The 19,929-nt window shown below is 38.8% G+C and overlaps 1 protein-coding gene across 1 annotated transcript in view; it reads right to left on the bottom strand.

Moving 5' to 3' along the window:
• The window catches only part of INTU (inturned planar cell polarity protein), a 37,562-nt gene extending 20,169 nt beyond the window's left edge, over positions 1-17,393 (bottom strand). Inside the window, exons 1-4 of the mRNA XM_042828427.1 lie at positions 17,263-17,393; positions 15,020-15,606; positions 6,273-6,358; positions 646-849 (exon numbers count right to left, since the gene is read on the bottom strand). Of these exons, the coding sequence (XP_042684361.1) occupies positions 646-849; positions 6,273-6,358; positions 15,020-15,606; positions 17,263-17,393 (1,008 nt within the window). The remainder of the gene's footprint in view (positions 1-645; positions 850-6,272; positions 6,359-15,019; positions 15,607-17,262) is intronic.
• Between the last annotated feature and the right edge of the window lie 2,536 nt (positions 17,394-19,929).

Raw genomic sequence — 19,929 nt, 5'->3', positions numbered from 1 at the left:
CAGGAACATCTACACAAACTTACAACAGGTTATACATAGACTGGCAAAATTTTTCTGAGGAACACAAAAGGAAAGAGATGTGAAATTTTATGGGACAAAGAAAGAGTACTTTGATAGCTGAAAAAACATTGCCCAAGCAAGAATCAACAGTCAGCAGACATGCAAGACTCTTCTGAGGGAAGGCATATTAGCATTTTTAAACAGGAGGGGACTGTTTAGAAAGATTATGTATGGGGACTGCCAATAGCTCCTGCTGAGGAAAAGGCTTTTTTGATTAGACAGATTTCATACATCCTGTTTGAGTCGTGTATTGAAAATGTCACAGTGAGCATTTGAGAAAATAATGTAATTCTGAATTTGCCTCCACTTTCTCTGTTAACACCTGGACTGTTCTCTCTATCAAGACAATCAGTGGTGTTGAAGTAATTTTAAGCCCAATTAGAGTTTGCCTGCAGTGATGCTAGCATTTCGCCCCCCCCCCCCCCTGAAATTTCAGGCTTTATTTCTGTCAAAACAGACATTTGGCAGACTACTCATTACTGAAATAAACCAGCAAGATTTTACTTCTTTCAGTATCAAAAGGCATAGCATGCGTTGCCGTCAATTTTTACCCTTCCTCTTCACTTTTCTTAGTTAGCCACATACCTCATCCGTAGATGTTTCAGAGTCCAGTTTCAGTGAGAGGAACATAACAATATGAGGAACGCTCTGTACAGCCTGCTGAAGGTCCATGCTGTCTCCCCCCCACAAAAGCCGGAGCAGGTTGTTCATACTTGACTGTTCCTGCTTATACTTCTGCTGAGAGGCTCCTTCAGGTTCAAATGCCGATGTCTCAAATGTGAGTTTTACCTATTAAAACAATTAATTATTGTGAAAACGATGATGCATTTACAATTACATTCTAACGTCAGGTAAGAGGGATGTAGTTTGAGACATTTAAGAGACATTTTCATAGCTTATGAAAGGGCAAACTTTCACGTGGCACAATGCGTGGCACAATGCTAAATTTTTGTAAGCATTTGTAGAAGATGAAAGCATTCAAGAACTGCTGCTGTTTAAGGAAAAACAGTTATATGCTCAGTGTTCCGTAACCATTTATTATTAACAACAAAGCTATTATATGCTCTGTGAGCCATGTAAGTAAGCATGTGGTTTGGTGTGTTTTCATTCTCAATTTTTATGGTTTTGAGAATGGAAAGAACGTACTTACTGTTCTGAGTTTGTTTGAACACAAAACGTATTACCACCATGTTTAAACATACACTACATTTGAGTCTAAATATTAGCACTTCCGTACGTATGTATCCTCAAGGCTCCTTCATGGATGTTTCATTGCTGTTTTGAGCACGCTGGCAGGTACAATTGAACAGGAAAATAAATTTTCGCTGGACAGCAAAGCTAAGTAGGCACAGTCTCAGTTCCTCATTTCATACGAGATTGTTTGTCTGCATTAAAATAACCTTAAAATGTTTGTTGACTTGGCAGATCTGAAACACAGTGTAGCACAGCAAATCCCACTTCTATTAGTGACGACTTAGTGCAACGATTAGTGCAAATTGAAGTTTTTGTTTTTTTTTTTTTTCTTCCAGTTGCAATACATCCAAAAAGCCTCAGTAGAGGCAGCTTATACATTTAAATATAGATACTTTTATATTTTCATAATTGTCTGTATGTGCATGCACAAGCCTTGAGAGGAGTGCCAGCAAGAAACTGCGATGCTTTAAAATACTCACTGCCTGTCCAAATAGATCCAAGAGACATGCCATCATCATCTCTTCTAGCTACACCACTTGTGTCACGTGCTGCCTTCTCCCCATCCCACTCTATTCCCTCCCAACACTGCTCATTAATCTTTTCCTCGCCTATTTTGGCTGCTGTCAGCTTTTTATTCCCCTCCTTTCTCTTCCCATTCTTTGGAATGGCACTGCACTCCATCATGCTCTCCTGTTATTTGCCACCCCTTTTTTTTTTTTTTCCTGACGACAACTCATCCCGCGCTCTTTCCTCATCATTTCAGTTTCAATTCAATGCACTATGCATTAAAAGGACTCAAGGAGTACTGGCATCCAGCTAAGCAGCAGCAGCATTTTATGACCTAGTAACTCGATCGTTCACAGTTGCAGTGTTTCGTTCTGCAGCATTCTGTGACTCAGTTCTCTTTCTACGTCAATCCATCTGCATGTTTTTCAGAGGATTTTCTTCATACCCTGCTTAACTTCTTGCAGATTTCCTCAAGACTCAAGAGTTCTTTCTCTTAACTTCTACTACATCTTGTCTGTGGAAACTTACTCACAACTCTTAGGCTACAGTTCCTACACTAATGATGCACAGATGTAATTCTTGCTGCAGTCTATCTTTTAGCCTCTCGAACTAAAAAAAATCTCTGTCTGTCTTGTCTTAGAGACATAACCATCTGGCTCTTCAAGCAAGCGCTCAAATGAATTGGGCCAAACAAAACTGTAACTCTCCTTCCTCCTGCAGCCTCCATGCTGGCTCCCACATGGCTGCACGCAATGCCACGCCAGTCAGACGAGCAGTCACTACATTATGAGAAAGGTCTCTCACCATAATTTGGCTTCCTGTTCCCTTCCAAGTTTACTAGATTCTATACAGCAACTCTCATCCAAGTTCTACTATACAATTAGCCTTTTACAAATTGCTGTGAAAAAGATCATGTAGGCTAGAAAATGCTGTAACAGAATGTGACCAAGGGACTACATTTCTACAAGAAAGCTCTGTCCTGAACAGTGCACCAAGATCTGATTGAATAGGTGACAAATGAAGAACTCTCCCGTGAATACTGAGTATAAAATCTTTCACTGTCTGACTCCAGTTCTCTTAAGAAAATCTAGTCAATATACAGCAGAAAACGGGGAAAACAAAAATGTTATTTCAAAATGGAGAATTGGAAAAAACACAGAAAATAATGATATTCCACTCCATAAATATACAACATGTATATATTCTCAATGCTTACAAGAGTTCTCAAAAAAAAATTGTCTAACTGCAAGAAGATGCTGGTGAAGATGACAATAATGAGGTACATAGATAAGGATTTTTCAGCTTAGGAAAAAAGAGACAGAAGTTAAACATGACAGAGCTCTCCAAAAATCACACAATGATAAGAAGAATAAGAAGATACAGACAGCTGTTATTCCCGACACCGGAACCTGTAGGCATTAAAAGCACTTACTAGGAAGCAGCTTGAAAGCCAGCAGAAAGGAACAGAATATAAAAATCAGTTAAGTAAAATCACTGCTATAGGATGCTGTGGAAGTCAAAGGAATTTTAAGAAGTAGATTAAAATAAGCTAGAAACTAGTATGTGATCCAGCAAGTCCCTAAGCTGTTACTAGGACTGTGGGAACCCAGAAAAATATCATGCCAGAATCCTTCTATACTTGACTTTTTTGTTAATATTTTTTATCTAAACATTTTTCAGTGTCAATACATTGAAAAATATTCCTGTTACACTTATGGTCTATCCCAGAAAGGCATGCTCTATGTTCATCTGCACGAAAGCCATACACTCAAGAATATGGATTTTATTACAGGCAGAACTGGTAGCATTGCCTGCCTTTCAAGATCGCCTGCCATTTCCTGTTTAAGACTGTGTTTTCCATGTGCTTATGATTTGCCAAACCATAATTTAAAAATTCAGGCTGAGATTTTTGATTCTGACTATCTGCCTCAGGCTGAATATTTTTGGAAAGTTTAGAAAGTACTGCAACTTCTAAGGTATGGTTAAAGAAAAGTATATTCTTCTATGCATATCTCCTTCCTATTCAGTCTCTCCTCAGTCTTGTGCTGCTAAACATCTCAGAGGATCTGCTGCTTCCAAGCTTATCCTCGAAGAATAAGTGGCTCCAGAGACAAGCATCTCAAGCATCACTGCTACCTGTCACAAACAGCACACAATATCATTTTAATTCTTGCATACTAAAGAGCAATAATAGCGAAGTTAAAGAATTGCCTTTTTGGATCTTTAAATCACAAGAATAACCACATTATTGTGAGCAATATTTAGCTTCTCTAAAGTTTACCAGCTTCTGTAGGATGTTTGTCTCTAAAGCTCACAAAAAATGAAGGTACATTACCTTTTGGATATTTACAAATTACCTGCTTAGAAGAGATCACAGACTGATACAAGGGGGGGTTGTTTTGTTTTGTTGTTGTGCTCAGTGACCCAGGTAAACTGTCACCTATGTGTATTTAGTCATTTCATCAGATGCACAGAAGTACCATGAACTGAGCTATATTAAAACAAATCACTGTGCTTATTCAAGTCTGCCTCAAAACAGATTCCAATTTTCTTTTTTGAATACATTTAAAAAATGAGAATGTCAAGTTCTGTGAACGCTCATGAATAAAGAACACATAAGAAGAAAGAGAACACATAAGCAGTGATCAACATCAAATTAAGTAGCAGCTATTTTGATTTCAGAAATGCAAAATTGTACAGATCACAGAACATAGCTCTATTATCTTGTCTCAATCATTGATGGAGGGGCACGCTTTGGCCAGGCACATTCAATGAGTGCTGAAGAATCTTGAAATGAGTTAACTGGAACTGAGACTTTATCTGACTAAGAGACACACAAGAACCCAAACAGAAACAGCTCTGATGTGGGAGCACGGGAAATAGGAAACAGCAATCTGCTCTTACAGATTGCTCTTTCTTTGTAAGTGCCTTGTTCTTGCCCCTACATGCCCAAAAGCGAGTTTGACAAATCTCAGATAATATAAACAAAATTTGGGAAAGGTAACACAATAATGAGAGATGTTAAGCCAACTGTTGCATCTGAAAGCAGTTAGGTAAGTCATTTTTTATATTACTTGCAGTAATTTTTACAGTGAACCCAGAAGAGCAGTGACTCAGCTTTTTATTTAATTAATTCATAATGATGTTAAGACTGCTTTAAATTGCATCTTTTTAAAATGTACACAATGTCCAACGAATGAGAAATCATTTTGTGCAATGTGTGATGAATGTGAAGTTATTAACAGTTTTGCTTGTGTAACAGCTATCTTTATACACTACATCCTAGAAACAACAACTCTCTGCTTCTTCAGCAGCATGAGCACAGAGTTCTACGCTGCAAAAAAAAAAAAAAAAAATAGAACTACGTATTTAAGTTCTCCGCTTGTCTATTTCAGCAATCACTCTTTTGGCTTGACTAAAATTACACAGTAAAAAAGGAATAATTGCACTTTAATAGAAGGTTTTGGAAAGCCAACATGACAAATACTTCTATGGTTGAAGTAATCACTGTCTACTGGACAAATTTACTGACAACATAAATGTTAACGTTGCATTAAAAATCACTACTATGCAAAGGGTTGCACTGCATTTAAGCAACAAATGTGTAAGTACACTCTAATCTAACAAAGCTACAATTAAGGAAAGGATATCATCTCTGCTTTTCTAATCATTCTATATTTAATAATAGCTACATCAACTCCTTATTTGGTCTAAGACAGGCAAGACAAGGTTTTTCTGCAATGGAACTCTGCCAATACCTGACCACAACTCTGGTAGCTTAGGCAAGCTTCATACTGTTGAGTATCTTGGAAAGCTTCCTAAACTGACATTGCAGTACTCAGTCTTACTGCAAGTGCAGATGCAGTTCTACAGGCACTTGAACCAAGTTGTGAACAGAAGCATGTTTGACAAAACCAAAAACTTCTACTTTTTTTTTTTATTTATTTTCACCTCTCATATTCGACCTGGAATAAAACTACCAGGGACTACAGGCATAGATAGCATAAGATACATGATCATTTTAACCTCCTCCGTCTTGTACCAAGTTACAACTTTTACCTTGTCTTCTTGTCCACCAGGATGTGGAAAACAATTTTACGGTACTAACATTGTAGGTAATTTGCACTCACTGCTGTAATTCTTTATTATTTAATTCCTTATTATAGTTCCAAAATTATTGCTCAATTAGAAGACAACTGTAGTTGCATTCCGTAAGAAAATGCATTATTTATCCATTTTATTTGTTTAATATCCATTCACTGCCACTCCAGATGACAGTTATTTGCAAGCTATTCATCAGTAGCTTGCTTCATACAGTCTACTGTCAGACTGCACGTCTCACTGAATTAAGTAAAAAACTAGAACTTCCTCATCTGAGAGAAAGATCACCTAGATTACTTTTCTGAAGTAAAAAAAGGACTATACATTGTATTTGTTTGGTTTTTTGTTTTGTTTTGTTTTTGTTTGTTGGCTTTTTACAAAGAACATTAGGAATAAATGTTCAACTGTACCTGCATAGGACCTGGAATGCAAGACAAAACTCTTTCTATGTTTTCAGAATTCACATCAACATCATTTACAGCAACTAGAGCATCTCCTGGAGATAAAAGAGATAAAAGCATAAATTAGAGGCTATTACAGTACAGTACAAAGCCAAACAATGTTGTTTTAAAACTGAATATGGCATCCAATTATAAATGACTTAACTGCATTTAAGTAGATGACATCCACTTGCAACATTTATTACACTTAGAAACAGCAGGCTGTTACTTGAATGCTCTCAAGTCCTTACTGCTGTGCTTGTGCTGCTTTACAAAAATAACCAGCAAAGCCTTTTCCCTCCATCCAGGTTTCAGTCCATCCTATTGATTCATTCCTCCTCTATGCACTTGACATTATTTACAGAAGAGGTTTCAAGCATCAGCTGAAGGAAAACCTCACCATCCCTTCCCCTTTTCTCTTTGAAGTAGTGCTGGCATTTCCCATGAACTTCAATAACTCAGCTTAGTTCAGTAAACAGGCAGAAAATCATCCATTCCCCTCGTAGATAATTTTTGAATCCTAGATGCTCTAAATGAGTTCTTGAGTTAGCGGAAAGGAAAAAAAGGACTGCATAGACAGTATGTGATACTTCAGCCACCGTCACATTGCAGTGGTGAGCAGTTAGTTTGGCTGATGATCTTGTGAAACGTCATTGATCTTCTGAATCAGAGCTCCTTCATTTCATATCTACACCTCCTTGGTCTCCTAAGGCACACCACAATTTAGTGCTCTCCCTTCTTTCCCACACCTTGCCCCATTCTGAGGCTTCTTAGCCTTCTCCATATTTTTATCTACCAGTTATTCCTGCCTAATGACACTTTGCATTTCACAGAATCACAGAATTGTAGGGGTTGGAAGGGACCTCCAGAGATCATCGAGTCCAACCCCCCTGCCAAAGCAGGTTCCCTACACCAGGTCGCACAGGTAGGCATCCAGGCAGGTCTTGAATTTACTAAAATTTTACTAAAATCAAGCTCTTTTTCCATTACTAAAAATAGAGTTGCAAAACAGAAAGTCTTGAACTGCAGATGGAAGGGGATTGAAAAATTAAAGGTACAGATGAAAAGCAAATAGAACTGAATTAAAGCTTACAGACTTAAAATCTATGCTCAACTATAAGGTACAAAAATCAAAGTAGAGTTTCTACTTAAAGCAAGAGAAAATATTTTAGAGGTATTAACAATTTATAACAACTTCTGCCTTATCCCCCTCAAACAGATAGAAGGTTTAACAATGGAGAGTGCAAGAAAGACAAGAGAAATAGGTGAAAAAAAGTTTTTACTGCTCCTTTGGAGGACTTCTTTTTTTCACGTATGAGCAGCTCTCTCCCTAATCTCTGCAATTTTAGATGCACAGCACAGTAAAGTTTTGATCTAGTGAATCGTCAGCACAACAACAACTCAAAGATAGCTGAAAGTTGCAGCAGCATTTAAAAGCACGCAGAGGAGCCCAAGCCAGAGTCCTAGGACTTGACAGCTAGCAACCAAGAATGGAGCATTCAGGCAGCACTAATACAATAAATAATTATCATCAAAACTACTAGCTTCTCTGTTAAAAAACACTGTAGTACCATGTATTTGAGATCATCACTCACAAATACAAGAGAAAACCTAAGTTGCTCCTGTACTAATCTGAAGCACTGTTTAAACAAAAAATTGTTTGTATTCTTTTTGTTCTGTTAGGGAAATTATGATAGGGAAATTCTACAGTAAAAACAAAGTGTGAGCATCTGATCTTCTGCTCCACGATGGCATTCAAACCAACTGCATATGCTTACTGAAGATATACGCACCTTAGCACTTAAAAGGAATGTTTTTGGACCACATCTGGTGGGGTAGAATACACAAATCCTCTTTGAAAGAAAATCCATCAGTATTTACACGCTTTAGACTCAAAGTGTTCCATTTATTTGACATCTAATGTATGTCTGTAAAACTTTCATTGGAGAGATAAATATTTATTCCATTCAATTTGTAAAAATGTAATCACATACCATAAATGGAACAGCTTTCCAGAAGACACTGCCAAAGCAGTCCCATAAGGCTACCTTCATTTTGCCAGAAAATGCAGTATCACTATGGAAGAACTGCAAATTGACATTGACTAAGAAAAACTCCACCCATCAGTACCGACTTTTCAGAGCAGAGATGGTGGGGCTCTTGGCCTTTTCACCAAGCAGAACAGAATTCAATGAACAGAGACTATTAAGTAACAGTGAAAGGCACTACTAGCACAATAGCAAGTATGTAAAACTATGAACATGGAGCACATTAAAGCAGAACACAGCCACAAGATCTACTCAGGGTGGTAATTAATGACAGTAGACGTTTATATATGCAAGTATTCCTTTGTTAATACTGCTTCCAACATTTTCTTTAAGAAACGTTTCTTTCCCTTTCAAGGCGTGAACAACTTAAAAGTGAGAGTGACTCAGGTTCTTAGATGTTAAATCCGTCAAAAACTGTATGCGAAATACAAAATTCAACGTCACTCATATTTTATCAGTTTACATTAAGTAAACTAAAAAAAAACTAAATAGAAGTTTCTTAAACTTGGTAGTTTTCAGAGTTACGTCAATTTCCACAGACTAAAATGTAGCTGAATGACACACAGAAAGACATTTTGCAAGAAAAGTTGTACAGGTGGCACTGCAAGTACGTTTTTCAATCATTCTTGTGCTTTACAAACTAAGTAAAAAAAAACCCTAAAAAGCACAATTGGCTTTTCTTAAGTACACAGACTAAACTGAATGTTTCTGGTTTTGCTGAAGTAGACATTACAAGAGCACATGTTTCTATGAAATATTCTTTTCAAACTTGTTATAGAGAAACATAAAACTTTTTTCAGTTTTTTCATTAATACAGTTGCAAATTCAAATTATACTGCATAATAATATACTATGTAGAATAGCACTTGACCTGCTCTTATTGGCTTGCATTCTATAAGTCCCTCAGCTCGTTTTTGTCTGGCTTGAAAGACACGAGATGAAGAACATTAGGACAAGGTCTCATTTCCATTTTTAGAGAGATTTTGAGCAACTGCACTTGACAAAATTTTTTTTTTCTTCTGACAGATCCAGGATATCAAACTTAGAGTCAATAAAAATATAGAAAAACATATCCTTCTCTTAAAGGAACACAGTAAGCTATTCACGTGCGTTCAATAAGAATGAATAATCAAGTTTTGAGTTCTATCATTTACTGCAAAAACTTGCTCCTAGGCCACAAACTATTAGATGTCCATATACATTCTCCACACAGTGCCAAAGAGAACCAAGAACTAAAGTGATGTAACTGACACAAAAGACAGTCAAGAATTTGTTCCTGTTTTCTTCATTCAGCCTTTTCAGTTTTATCTCAGTAGAAAACACTTCCACCCACTGTTACCTAAGAACGTGTATTGATCTCAAACATATGGCATGAAAGTGATTGATAGTTTTTTTCCCCATTTAAAGAAGATGAAGTTGAGTAAAGTCTCGGGACTGCTGGCATCACTAAGATATTTCTCTCAGGGCGGATTGTCACTTTGTCCCATGAGGCACAGGTTTATTACCTTTGTTAAATATTGGTTCCACACAACTAAACCTGCACACCCCACTTCTAGAAGCAGAACTCTGCATTAGGCCAGAGGGTACTGGCTGATGAGTGAATGCCAGTTCCATGCTGTGATGGCAAATGAACATTTTAATCGGAATTAAAAATCAGAGCCATGCCGTTCACATGGGAGAGGAATGAGACTTTTTTAATTTCATGCAATTTCCTCTGTTCTTAGTAATGGCTCAGTAAAAGTCCTTATAAATACTCACACACTCCCTTCCAAAAAAGGCAAAGCGTGGAACATATTTTACTGAAGAAAGCCAGATCAATTACTTGTTTTATGTGTTAGCAAGCTGCTTCGACCCAAACCAATGCTGTTACGCCTCAAGAGGAGATTAAAAGAACATAAACGACATCCCCAACTCCACAGTGAGAGCACAGCAAGGCTTACGCAAGCTCTGTATTTCTATCTTGTATGCTTAACATCTCTACATTGGAGAGACTTTTCAACAATACACCATATATGGCAATTTCCCATGGAAAATCTCAAACTCTTACAGCATTGTGGTCCTTTCAAGAACATTTTTCTGACAGGACTCTTAGCTCGTAGCAAATTACAAAAAGCAACAACAACCACCAATATTATTTACCTTAACTGTCAGAAGATGACTGCAAGCTGCTTACGTAAATGGATTATTGTTTTAAACAACCAGTTCATGCTGCACTCTGCTTTCCAGCAACAACTGCCTGTCTTACCAATCTGTGATCAATTGCTGAATAACAATATTGTGCACAGGACTTGAGCTTTGGACCTCCAACAATGATTATCTGTGTTTTTACTATTCAAATGAAAGGAGAAAAGATTACTACTTGAACATTTCTTCATTCAGAGGAAATCAATAACCCTCCCACATAACACCAAGAGAATTAATAAAAGCCCACAGAAAACCTTTTGCCAATAAGAAGGTTTGGATCTGCACTTTTCAACTGATGCCTGCAACAGTAGCCTGTACCTTCTACACAGTTGCTCAGAATTGGATTATTACAGTCCATGTTTACTAACTTTCAGAAATAATCCCTCTCCCTAGGTAGTTCTTACAGCTTTTTGACAGCTGAACCCACTGATCAGATGAGAGAATTCATGCATAGCATTCAGATGCTCAGTGATAAGTGCAATAATTATGAAAAATGATTTCAAAGAGGGTAAGGTGAAAGAGCTTTTCTGCATTTTCAGTGTCACTGGAATTACTTTTCCATTTATACCACAGTAAAGATGGTCATCAGCAGCATTTACAGAAAGTATCCCCTGCTGTGAATTGGATAAGTTTCAGTTTGGAGGGGAAAGGAAATCAAATTATACTGGCATTTCCTATTATAACCCTTATTTCCCTGGATCTAACAGTGAGTATTTGGTGGAGCTTTCTGTCTTTGAAGATGCATTGAAACATTTAACTATAAAGTTTTACATAGCAGAGCGGGCTTTGCATGTTTTTATTAATAAACTCATATAAGAGAAATTATTAAAAAAAAAAAAAAAAACAAACAAAAAAAACCAACAACCAAAAAAACCCTTAAGGTACATGAGATAAAGACAACTGTATCTCTTAACCCAAATGGAAGTGACAGCAAGAATTTTAAAAGCAGTGAGGATTTTTTTATTTGACAACTTAAGACTGATGGATTTTTAAATGCAAAAAAAACCCCAGCAACATTAAAAAGAACTGAAAAACAACAGAGTCCCATCTTTTTACAGAGGTAAAGCAGCAGTTTCTTAGCTTACAAAACTTATGTTTATGTCATACGGTCAGTGGCTGCATTCTGCTTGGTTGATAAAATATAGCAACAAGAATTATGACTTCCATACCCACATTAAAAAAAGTAAAGTACACTCCACAAATAATAAACAGATGTTTTATTTTTTCATGTTTGGTGCTGTAAGGGATACATGTATCAGAATCAATTGAAGAAGTCATCAGAGGAAAGTGATTATTTACTGGGGAAAAAGCAGTTATTTTTACTGAAAATACTAAAGTAATAACAGCTTTTTAACTGGTCATTCAAAGTAGAAAATCAGCCTCCCTCATGACTCAGCCTTAGCAGCCACTTCAGTGGCAACCATACTTACTGCTGACAAATAACTAAGTTGCTAAGGAAAATACAAAGTAACCAGTAACTCCGTTATTATTTACCATATCACAAACACAAATCGTGAGGTGGAAAAAACCATAAAAATCTAGAGTGCTCAAATTTTAAGACCAGAGAGGCAGACTGTGCTACTGGGCAGCCCTGCCACGATGTGGGGAGCTGGGTGCTGCAGCAGTGAGCTGTGTGGAAAGCCATGAACCACCTCCTGCCACTCAGCGGAGCAACTCACAGCACACCTGGCCCAGCTAGGGCAGCCAGTGGCACTTCTGGCCAACTATTTAAGAGTGCAGCAGCCACTACAGGAAAGGCTGGGGCCCACAGAGGTGCTCATTCCTTGAAAGCTTAAGGCCTGTGGAAGAGTTATGATGCAGCAAAGGAAAACAAGAAGCAAGGGGTGGCAGAAGGAAGGCATCGCCCGTACGATCCCAGCCTCCTGCCCCATTCATTACCTTCCTGAAGAGATGGAGATGTGCAGTTACCACATGGCAGGAACAGGGGGGCTGAGATGAGGAAGAGGGAGAGGAGAGGTGTTTGAGCACAAAGAAGGTAGGCAAAGTGCACTTGCTAAATTGTTATTAGTTTTCTGCTCTGTTTCTGTCTTCTCAATACTGGAATGACTTCAAGTTTTACGCTGATTGACAACAGATCAAATTCAGGAACAATATGCTGAGACAGAAATGCCTGCAACAGCCACTGCAAGCTGGTCACCAGGAAACCCACTGCTTTAAAGCATGGCTTTTAAGAGGGAAAATATACTTGGCATTCACTTAAAAACAAAGAGCAAAGAAACAAAAATACTGATACAGAAATGGTCTGTATCACCCATTGCAGGTCATTAAAATATTAATTTTTTAAAAAAATAATCAGGAACAGATTAACACCTATGCATATGAAGGTCAAAGAAGATGAACAAAGTTCCAGTCAGTCAGCATCATGCCATATTGATCAGGTTTTAGACTGACCACAGAAATACATTTTACTGTGTTTGTCCACAATTCTGAATAGAATTCCTAGAACTTAGAAGCAAAGTTCTATTGACTTTTTTTCCTCAAATTTCTGTGCAACTTCAGCTCCTGTAAGGCCCTCCACTGAACTACACAGAAACTACTGTTTCTAAGTCAGGCTTTGGGTATATAATGTAACACTCATCGTCCAAAGTCCAATACAGAGACAGTAAGCCAAGCAGTTTTTCTGAGAGAATCAAAATTATTTTTACTGTATATCTTTATGCTGACAGCACTGAAATCTAAACACCTAATTTATGCAAAGCTCTGTTTCTAGACACCACATAAAAATTTGAGAGTACTCCGTGTTCACTGTAGATGTGTAATTTTCATATAAAAATACTTGCAAATTATATATTTTATACTGTTGGCACAGAATACAGCTCATTTTCCCAACTGAAAGCTGGATAACTGTCATATGCTTGAAAATACTTCATTCCAACATCCCAAACCAAAGCACTATTGGTTGTCAGCCCTATGACACGTGAAGTTGCTGGACTTTTTAGATTAACTTAAATGTAAACTTGTACTTAAGAGAAGACAAAACAAAAAACAAAATTGTGCTCATTCGCTCAAGAAAACACTGAATGCTGCAGATGATGTACCACTGGCACTTTCTCCTCGATTTGGTATGTGTCTATGTTGTTCTGACTTCACAGCTGCACTTACAAATAGGTGGTTACACAACAAACATGTGTCCCAAAATTAACTTACAGGTTATAAATGCCCAGCTTGACACTAATCAGATTAAATACCATTAAGCACAGTAGGTCAAGATGAAACTCTCTTCCTCCTCCCCCTCCTTCTTCATCCCTTACTTCTTGACTAATCAGTTCTTTCTGGTAACATTTGAAAGCTACCCAATTCTCCCTCGAGTATTCTTTAGAACGTACTGAAAATCTATTCTAAGAAGAATGAGCTAGTCAGAGCATGATTTGCATCTTTAACACACACAACATTGGAATTCCAAAAGCACTCATGCTGAGTCTGTGCAATTTGTGCTACTAAAGTATTAAAATTTTCATGATCTTTTAACCAAAATCACATCTTTGCTTGCTCTTAGTAGAGAGCAACTTCAAGGGCAATTAACCACCTTCCACCCCTTGCAGACACAAGTTAGCTGTCTCACATTTACAGTCTCTGAGGTTGGGAGTTCATGAGTACTAAGTCACTTATTTCAGCGGCTTCTTGATGCTGGAAATGGGAGCACATGCATCTGCTCCTTCACTACTGGCCAGGAAAATTCATTCCTGTATGTTGCTCAAGCTCTGGTGCCTGTCAGGCTTTCTGCAATCCAGTTTAACTCAGCACACCAGCAAAAACTAGATGAACAGTTTTTCTTCTGGGTTTATTTCCTGCCAGGTTACTTAGCTGCATCGCCTTACATCTGGCAAGAGCCAAACCAACACAAAAGAGCTGCTCTGCTAACTCACTGCCTTCTCATTCTGCAGCTGAGAGGCCTGCTGATCACAATTGCTGAAGAAGCTCTTCTCACTGCTAGACAGAAGAACAACTAAACAAGACTGTGCACAGACAAAATCTAAAAAATACGCATTTACTCCACGCTTTTTCTCTTTTTTTGTGTGTGTCTCAAAATCCATATAAAGCGTATTCTAAGAAGAGTAGTAGAAAAGAATAAAAGCAAAACACAGTATTTGGCACACTCAAGTTTTTCCACAGGCGCAGTTATCTACAGAGTAAATGCTGCATTAAATTAAAGATGTAAAGCAGTACTTCTTTTTCCTAAATTGAAGATGCTTGCTCCTTGTAGGCTAAAGAGACAATCATCTCCTTAATGCCTTCTGGTTTATGTAACATATTCTTAAAACCATTAATATAATAACACAGAATAGGTGACAAAACACCAAATGCAGTGACATTTACTTAAAATAGTACCTCAGGAATTTACAAAACAGTACTTGTAAGCATCACTTACATCTTGGGAGTACTCAAGGCAGCTGCCTCTCAAAAAACAAAATACAATAAAAATATTCATTTTAAAAGAAGAGCATGTTCACATGATTAACTTACCAATCAAGATTTGGCCTGTTTTCATTGCTGAACTGCCTGGCACCAAGCCGTGTACTACAAGCTTCTCTTCACTGACTCCTCTGGTAACCTTATCCTTCTTGCCTTGTTTTTCTGCTCTTCTGCTGCTCCATGAAGATTGATGGACAATTCCTACCAAGGCCTCTAGCAGCCTGTGCTGCTCATCTTCTGCAGCATTCTCCAACAGTTTTCTGGGATTTACATAAACATATATGTCTTTGTACTTCTGCTGTATTTCACCCATTTTCTGAGTGGAGTTATGTTTCAGTATGGAAGTTGGACCGCTGGAGCGCACATTACAGCTTCCACTTCCTTTCTTACTAGAATGCTTTGGTAAAAGATTCTTCTTCTTTAATATTTTTGTCAGTTTCTTCAGTTCATACTTTCTTTCTTTCCGTGCTCCCTCTTGAATAACTTCCGCTTCATTTTCACGAAATCTGACATGATTCACCGACGGTATTTCTGGACAGGCATTCTGAAGTAAAGTTTCTTCCTCACTTTCGCTCATTTCTAAATAAAATAACTCCCCATTTTTCTGCACACGATCCAACCATTCAGGCTCAAGATCACTGGGAAACAAAGAAGAACAATCAGTGATAGCTCTGATAAGAAAGACTGCTCTGCACGTCTTTCTACTTACTTATCTACTTACTTCAAGGGAAGGTATATGGAGAGTACAAGGCAAGAAAGTATATGATCTCCTGAATATTAAAAGTTTAATGCTTTAAGTTTGCTGTGGGAATGGGAACTCTTCCAGGACAGCTTTGGGAAGGAAATACATCCCTTTCAAACACTAAAACAGATTCTCCAAATGCCTTCCAATCATTGCAAAAAGTACTGTTATTGTTACTGACTTCTGTGGAAGCAAGCAAAAAAAAAAAGTTTCTTTCATATCCAAGTTTTAATTAGTAATTACATTCATGGGCATGATGGGGCTTAGAGAAAAAATGGCATCCTATTTGTTCTCTGCCATAATTTTTCCTTTATGCATTTAAAGGTTGGACTGTACTGCAACCTCGCTGAAAGACAAGACTAGCATTCTTAAATCATCTTAAAATAACAAAAAGAAAGAACAAAATGAAATCCACATAACACTTTTTAAGACGTGTCAAAATAACACATTCAGATTTGTGTGCAAAAAATACAAAACAATAAAGTACAGAGGCAGCACTGCTACAGAAAGAGTTCTAGCAGCTGGAGTAGATCGCTAGCATCGAGATGCTGCATAGGAAAGGCAATGCAGCTGCAGGATGGATTAACAGGAGTGCTGTCTGCAAGACATAAGAAGTTTTTATTCTAGTTTGGCAATAGTGATGTGTCAACCACGTCCAGCTTTGGATCATATAGTCTAAAAAAGACATAATAACTGGAACAGGCCCAGAGACAAATACAAAGTAATTTATAAACATCTCTTAAATGGAAAGAGACTGAAGGAAATCACACTCTTTTGGCTGGGGAAAAAAAGAAAATAGCTGAGAAGGCAACAGGGCAAATTGTCCACGCCACAGCACCAGAACCTCTGAGTGCTATCACAGAAGCACAAGGATCAGCAACCATTACAGCAGGGAAAGTCATCAGTGATTTAATTTATCAAAACATTTCAGGTGAACATTAGAAGGCTTCTGATTCCACGCACATAGAAGTCAGTATTAGCAACTTTGTGAAGAAATTCTAAGATATTCTACACGGAAGATGCTCATGAACAGCCAAGAGCAGCTCAGGAATGCCTGAGGGCAGCCAGATGTCTGCTCCTGCCAACCTGAGACGGCCCCAATAGCAATCAAACAAGGAAACGCACAATGAAGACATACGTAATCATATCAATAATTGAGTAAAGCTAGCACACATTCATAAATCTAGAACAAGATAATTTGACTACATTGAGGAAGAAAGTTTCGTTTAAAACTAACATCAGCACACAACTTGAATAGTGCATTAATTAGAGAGCACAGCTGAGAAAGAACATAATAAAAACACCCCACCAGAGCACCTTTAGGACTCAGAGAAAAGGTCTGAGTGGAAAAAAGCAAAACAACAAAAAACAAAACGCCCATAGAGATACCACTCCCTGCCTGGAATCGCAGGGACTTAGGTGCGTGTAAGGGTGCTGCAAGCAGGACAAACGTCACGCACTTCGCATTTATGCACTCCTGCCCAAAATGATGCTCGCCAACGCTCACCCCATCCGCCCCCGCCCTGCGGGCTGCACCCCGCCCCGCCCTTACTCGGAGCTGCCCGACAGCGAGGTGCTATCCGAGCCGCTCTCGCTGCCGGTGTCCGCGCACCCCGCTCTGCTACCCTGCAGCGGCTCCATGCCTGCGGCTGCTCCGCTCGCGCCGTCCCCCTCGGACGCCATGACTGCCCGCCCGCACGTGACCGGCGCCGCGCCTTCTGATTGGCGATTCCTCCCGGCGCCATGGAGACGCGGGAAGCGCGTGGCAGTGCCGCGCGCGAGAGTTAACGGTCGCGGCCCCGCCTGTGAGGGCCCCGCCAACGGTCGGGAAGCGTTAGTGCGACCTCGGGCTGGGAGGGCCGCTCTCCTCCGTGCTCGGGCTACACGGAGTAAGAGAGTCTTGGAAGCGCCCAGTCTCCCCCGTTACTCCCTCTGCACCCACATCTGAGTCTCGGTGGACTTCAGCATCCTTCAGTGGGTCAGCACTGAAAACGTAATGGAAATAGACTGTTTGGTTGTCTGTTAGCAAGGCCTCAGCAACATCCCCGTAAAAGAGACTCTCGATGGAACCGCAGTCCCGGGCTGAACTCCAAAGCATTGCTTATAATCAAAAACTTATCTGGAGAAAGAAACTCCAATTAAAAACTGACTTTCACCATCAAACCGTTAGCAGCAGAATACATCCCATCGTCATTTAAAGAAGCACAAGAAATGAAGATGGCTTCTTAGCTTAGGACATCAGGTAAGTGAGAGAGAAAGGGCAGGGATGTGAGGCACAGCCAAACCAGCTACGTGTTTTGGCCCCTGAAAGCAGTCAGTACACAGTAGAGAGATACAAAAACAAAAAACGACTCCGTTTTCAAGGCTTTAATTATTCACAGGCATGAAAAACAAGACCCATGGCAGCCCTGCAGGCAACTCACTGTGTAGCAGTGTCAGTAAACCTATCAAGACACGCATGGTGAATAAGGGAAGGGATAGAGAATAATTGTTGGAACATTTTTAATGTGTTGGATGTAATCTCTGCTCAGCGGGATGCTTGCACAGCCTCAGCAGTGAGGTTTTATAGCACTGCAGTATTTTTCTTGAGTTGCAGAACTCTGGTATGAGATTCCTGCCTTTGAAACTGTCTTAGGGAAGCATTTGTTGACCAACGTGATTTTAAGTGAATTAACAGACAGGAATGGTTTGGACTTGTGTCCCAGTGATTCAACTTCAACCACAGTAGCTAGAAATACCTACATCAAATGTTGTGGCAATTCTGAAACGTCTGTAGAAAAGCTTCTTTCAAGGAAATGTTACTGTTGTGTGGATTTTCTGAATAAACAACTATCCAAGGGAAGAAACAAACATTCCCTACCTAAAGAAAAAAAGAGGCAAGTTTGTTCCAGTATGATTTTATTCAAGTTAGGACAAGTCATGGTAGAAAGAGTGAAAAGAATCAACCAAGCTGGCAAAAACCACTTTATGCAGAGTATTTCATTCATGCATGGTAAATAATTCTTAAAATAAATTATATCTTTGTTTCCAATTGCCAGAATGCAAGCTATGCACCAACTTTCGTAATTTCTATTGCTTCCAGAAAAACAGGTGAAAAAAATGTTTTAGAAGTACCCAACTTTTCAAATAATTTACTATGCAAAAACAGAATCCGCATAAACAACATTTCCCAAAGAACCTGATGAGTTATAATTTTCTGGAAAGAATACTGCAGGAGTTACAATTTTCAAAGAGGCAGATGAGATACAGTCCCCATCCACCCTAATTCCACTACTATTTGCAAGCACTTTTAATACAGTAAATAGCGCACTGAAGTGTTTCTGTAGAGAAGTTATAGCTGCCAGATTATCCTTTAACTTATGTCAAATTTCACTGAGTTCAAGAGTTGGTTAATTGTTTCCAGTTGTTTGTTCAATAAGTGAGAAACACAGGCTCTCCAAAAATTGGAGGCAGTCTTACACTGCTTGGTATTATACAGAGATAAACGTATTACGGAGGAAAGGATACTGGAAGATTTTAGTTCACTGAGATAGCTGGGAGTCACTTAAGTGTTCTTCTGAAATGAATGTGGGGTTTCAGTGCTGTGGGAACAACTAAAAATTGAAGGATTTATCTCACGCAGCAGAATTTTATTTGAGTGAAGAAACATTCCCACACAAGCCTGCTTAAGAAAGCTTCCCATCATTTCTTGGGCATAAATATTAGGAAAAGACTTAAAACAATTTGTCTTCTGGTAGATCCTTTACACTCAGTCCAAATGGTTGGGCTGACGCTTCTCACTGAAGCACCTCTAGCCCCTCTGCACTTGGCTGCTGTTGTTGACAAGCAGATGGTCAAAATACACCACGAGACATCATTGGCACCACTACTACTGCTCACTCTTACTGAACAACCGGTTAATGGTCACTTAGAAGGGAATAATTAAAAGAGTAAAGAACCAGAAAAGTGCTTTTTAACACTCTTTTGCCTGAAGGTTTTTCTGGACGAACTAACTCATATGTTTGGAAATTGCTTGTTTCTTCTTAGCTTAATATCATGCTTCAAAACATATTGCACTCTAAAAATAAGTCTATTTTGACCCACATTTGCATTCAGCAGCAGACTGTAGTTAAAAGGGGATAGTGCATAAGACAAACCAATGAGGTATACTGGTCCTTTCTAACGAAGGGGAAAAAAAGCATACAACTCCAGTTTTGGTCTGGCTGAAGAAATACTTACC

This window comes from Centrocercus urophasianus, unplaced genomic scaffold, assembly GCF_019232065.1.
Source record: "Centrocercus urophasianus isolate 14NV4802_14NV808 unplaced genomic scaffold, USGS_Curo_1.0 seq_3, whole genome shotgun sequence".
In the NCBI taxonomy this organism is placed as follows: domain Eukaryota; kingdom Metazoa; phylum Chordata; class Aves; order Galliformes; family Phasianidae; genus Centrocercus; species Centrocercus urophasianus.
Note: the sequence above shows the minus strand (reverse complement) of the source record. Positions and strands in the feature narration are given on the sequence as shown.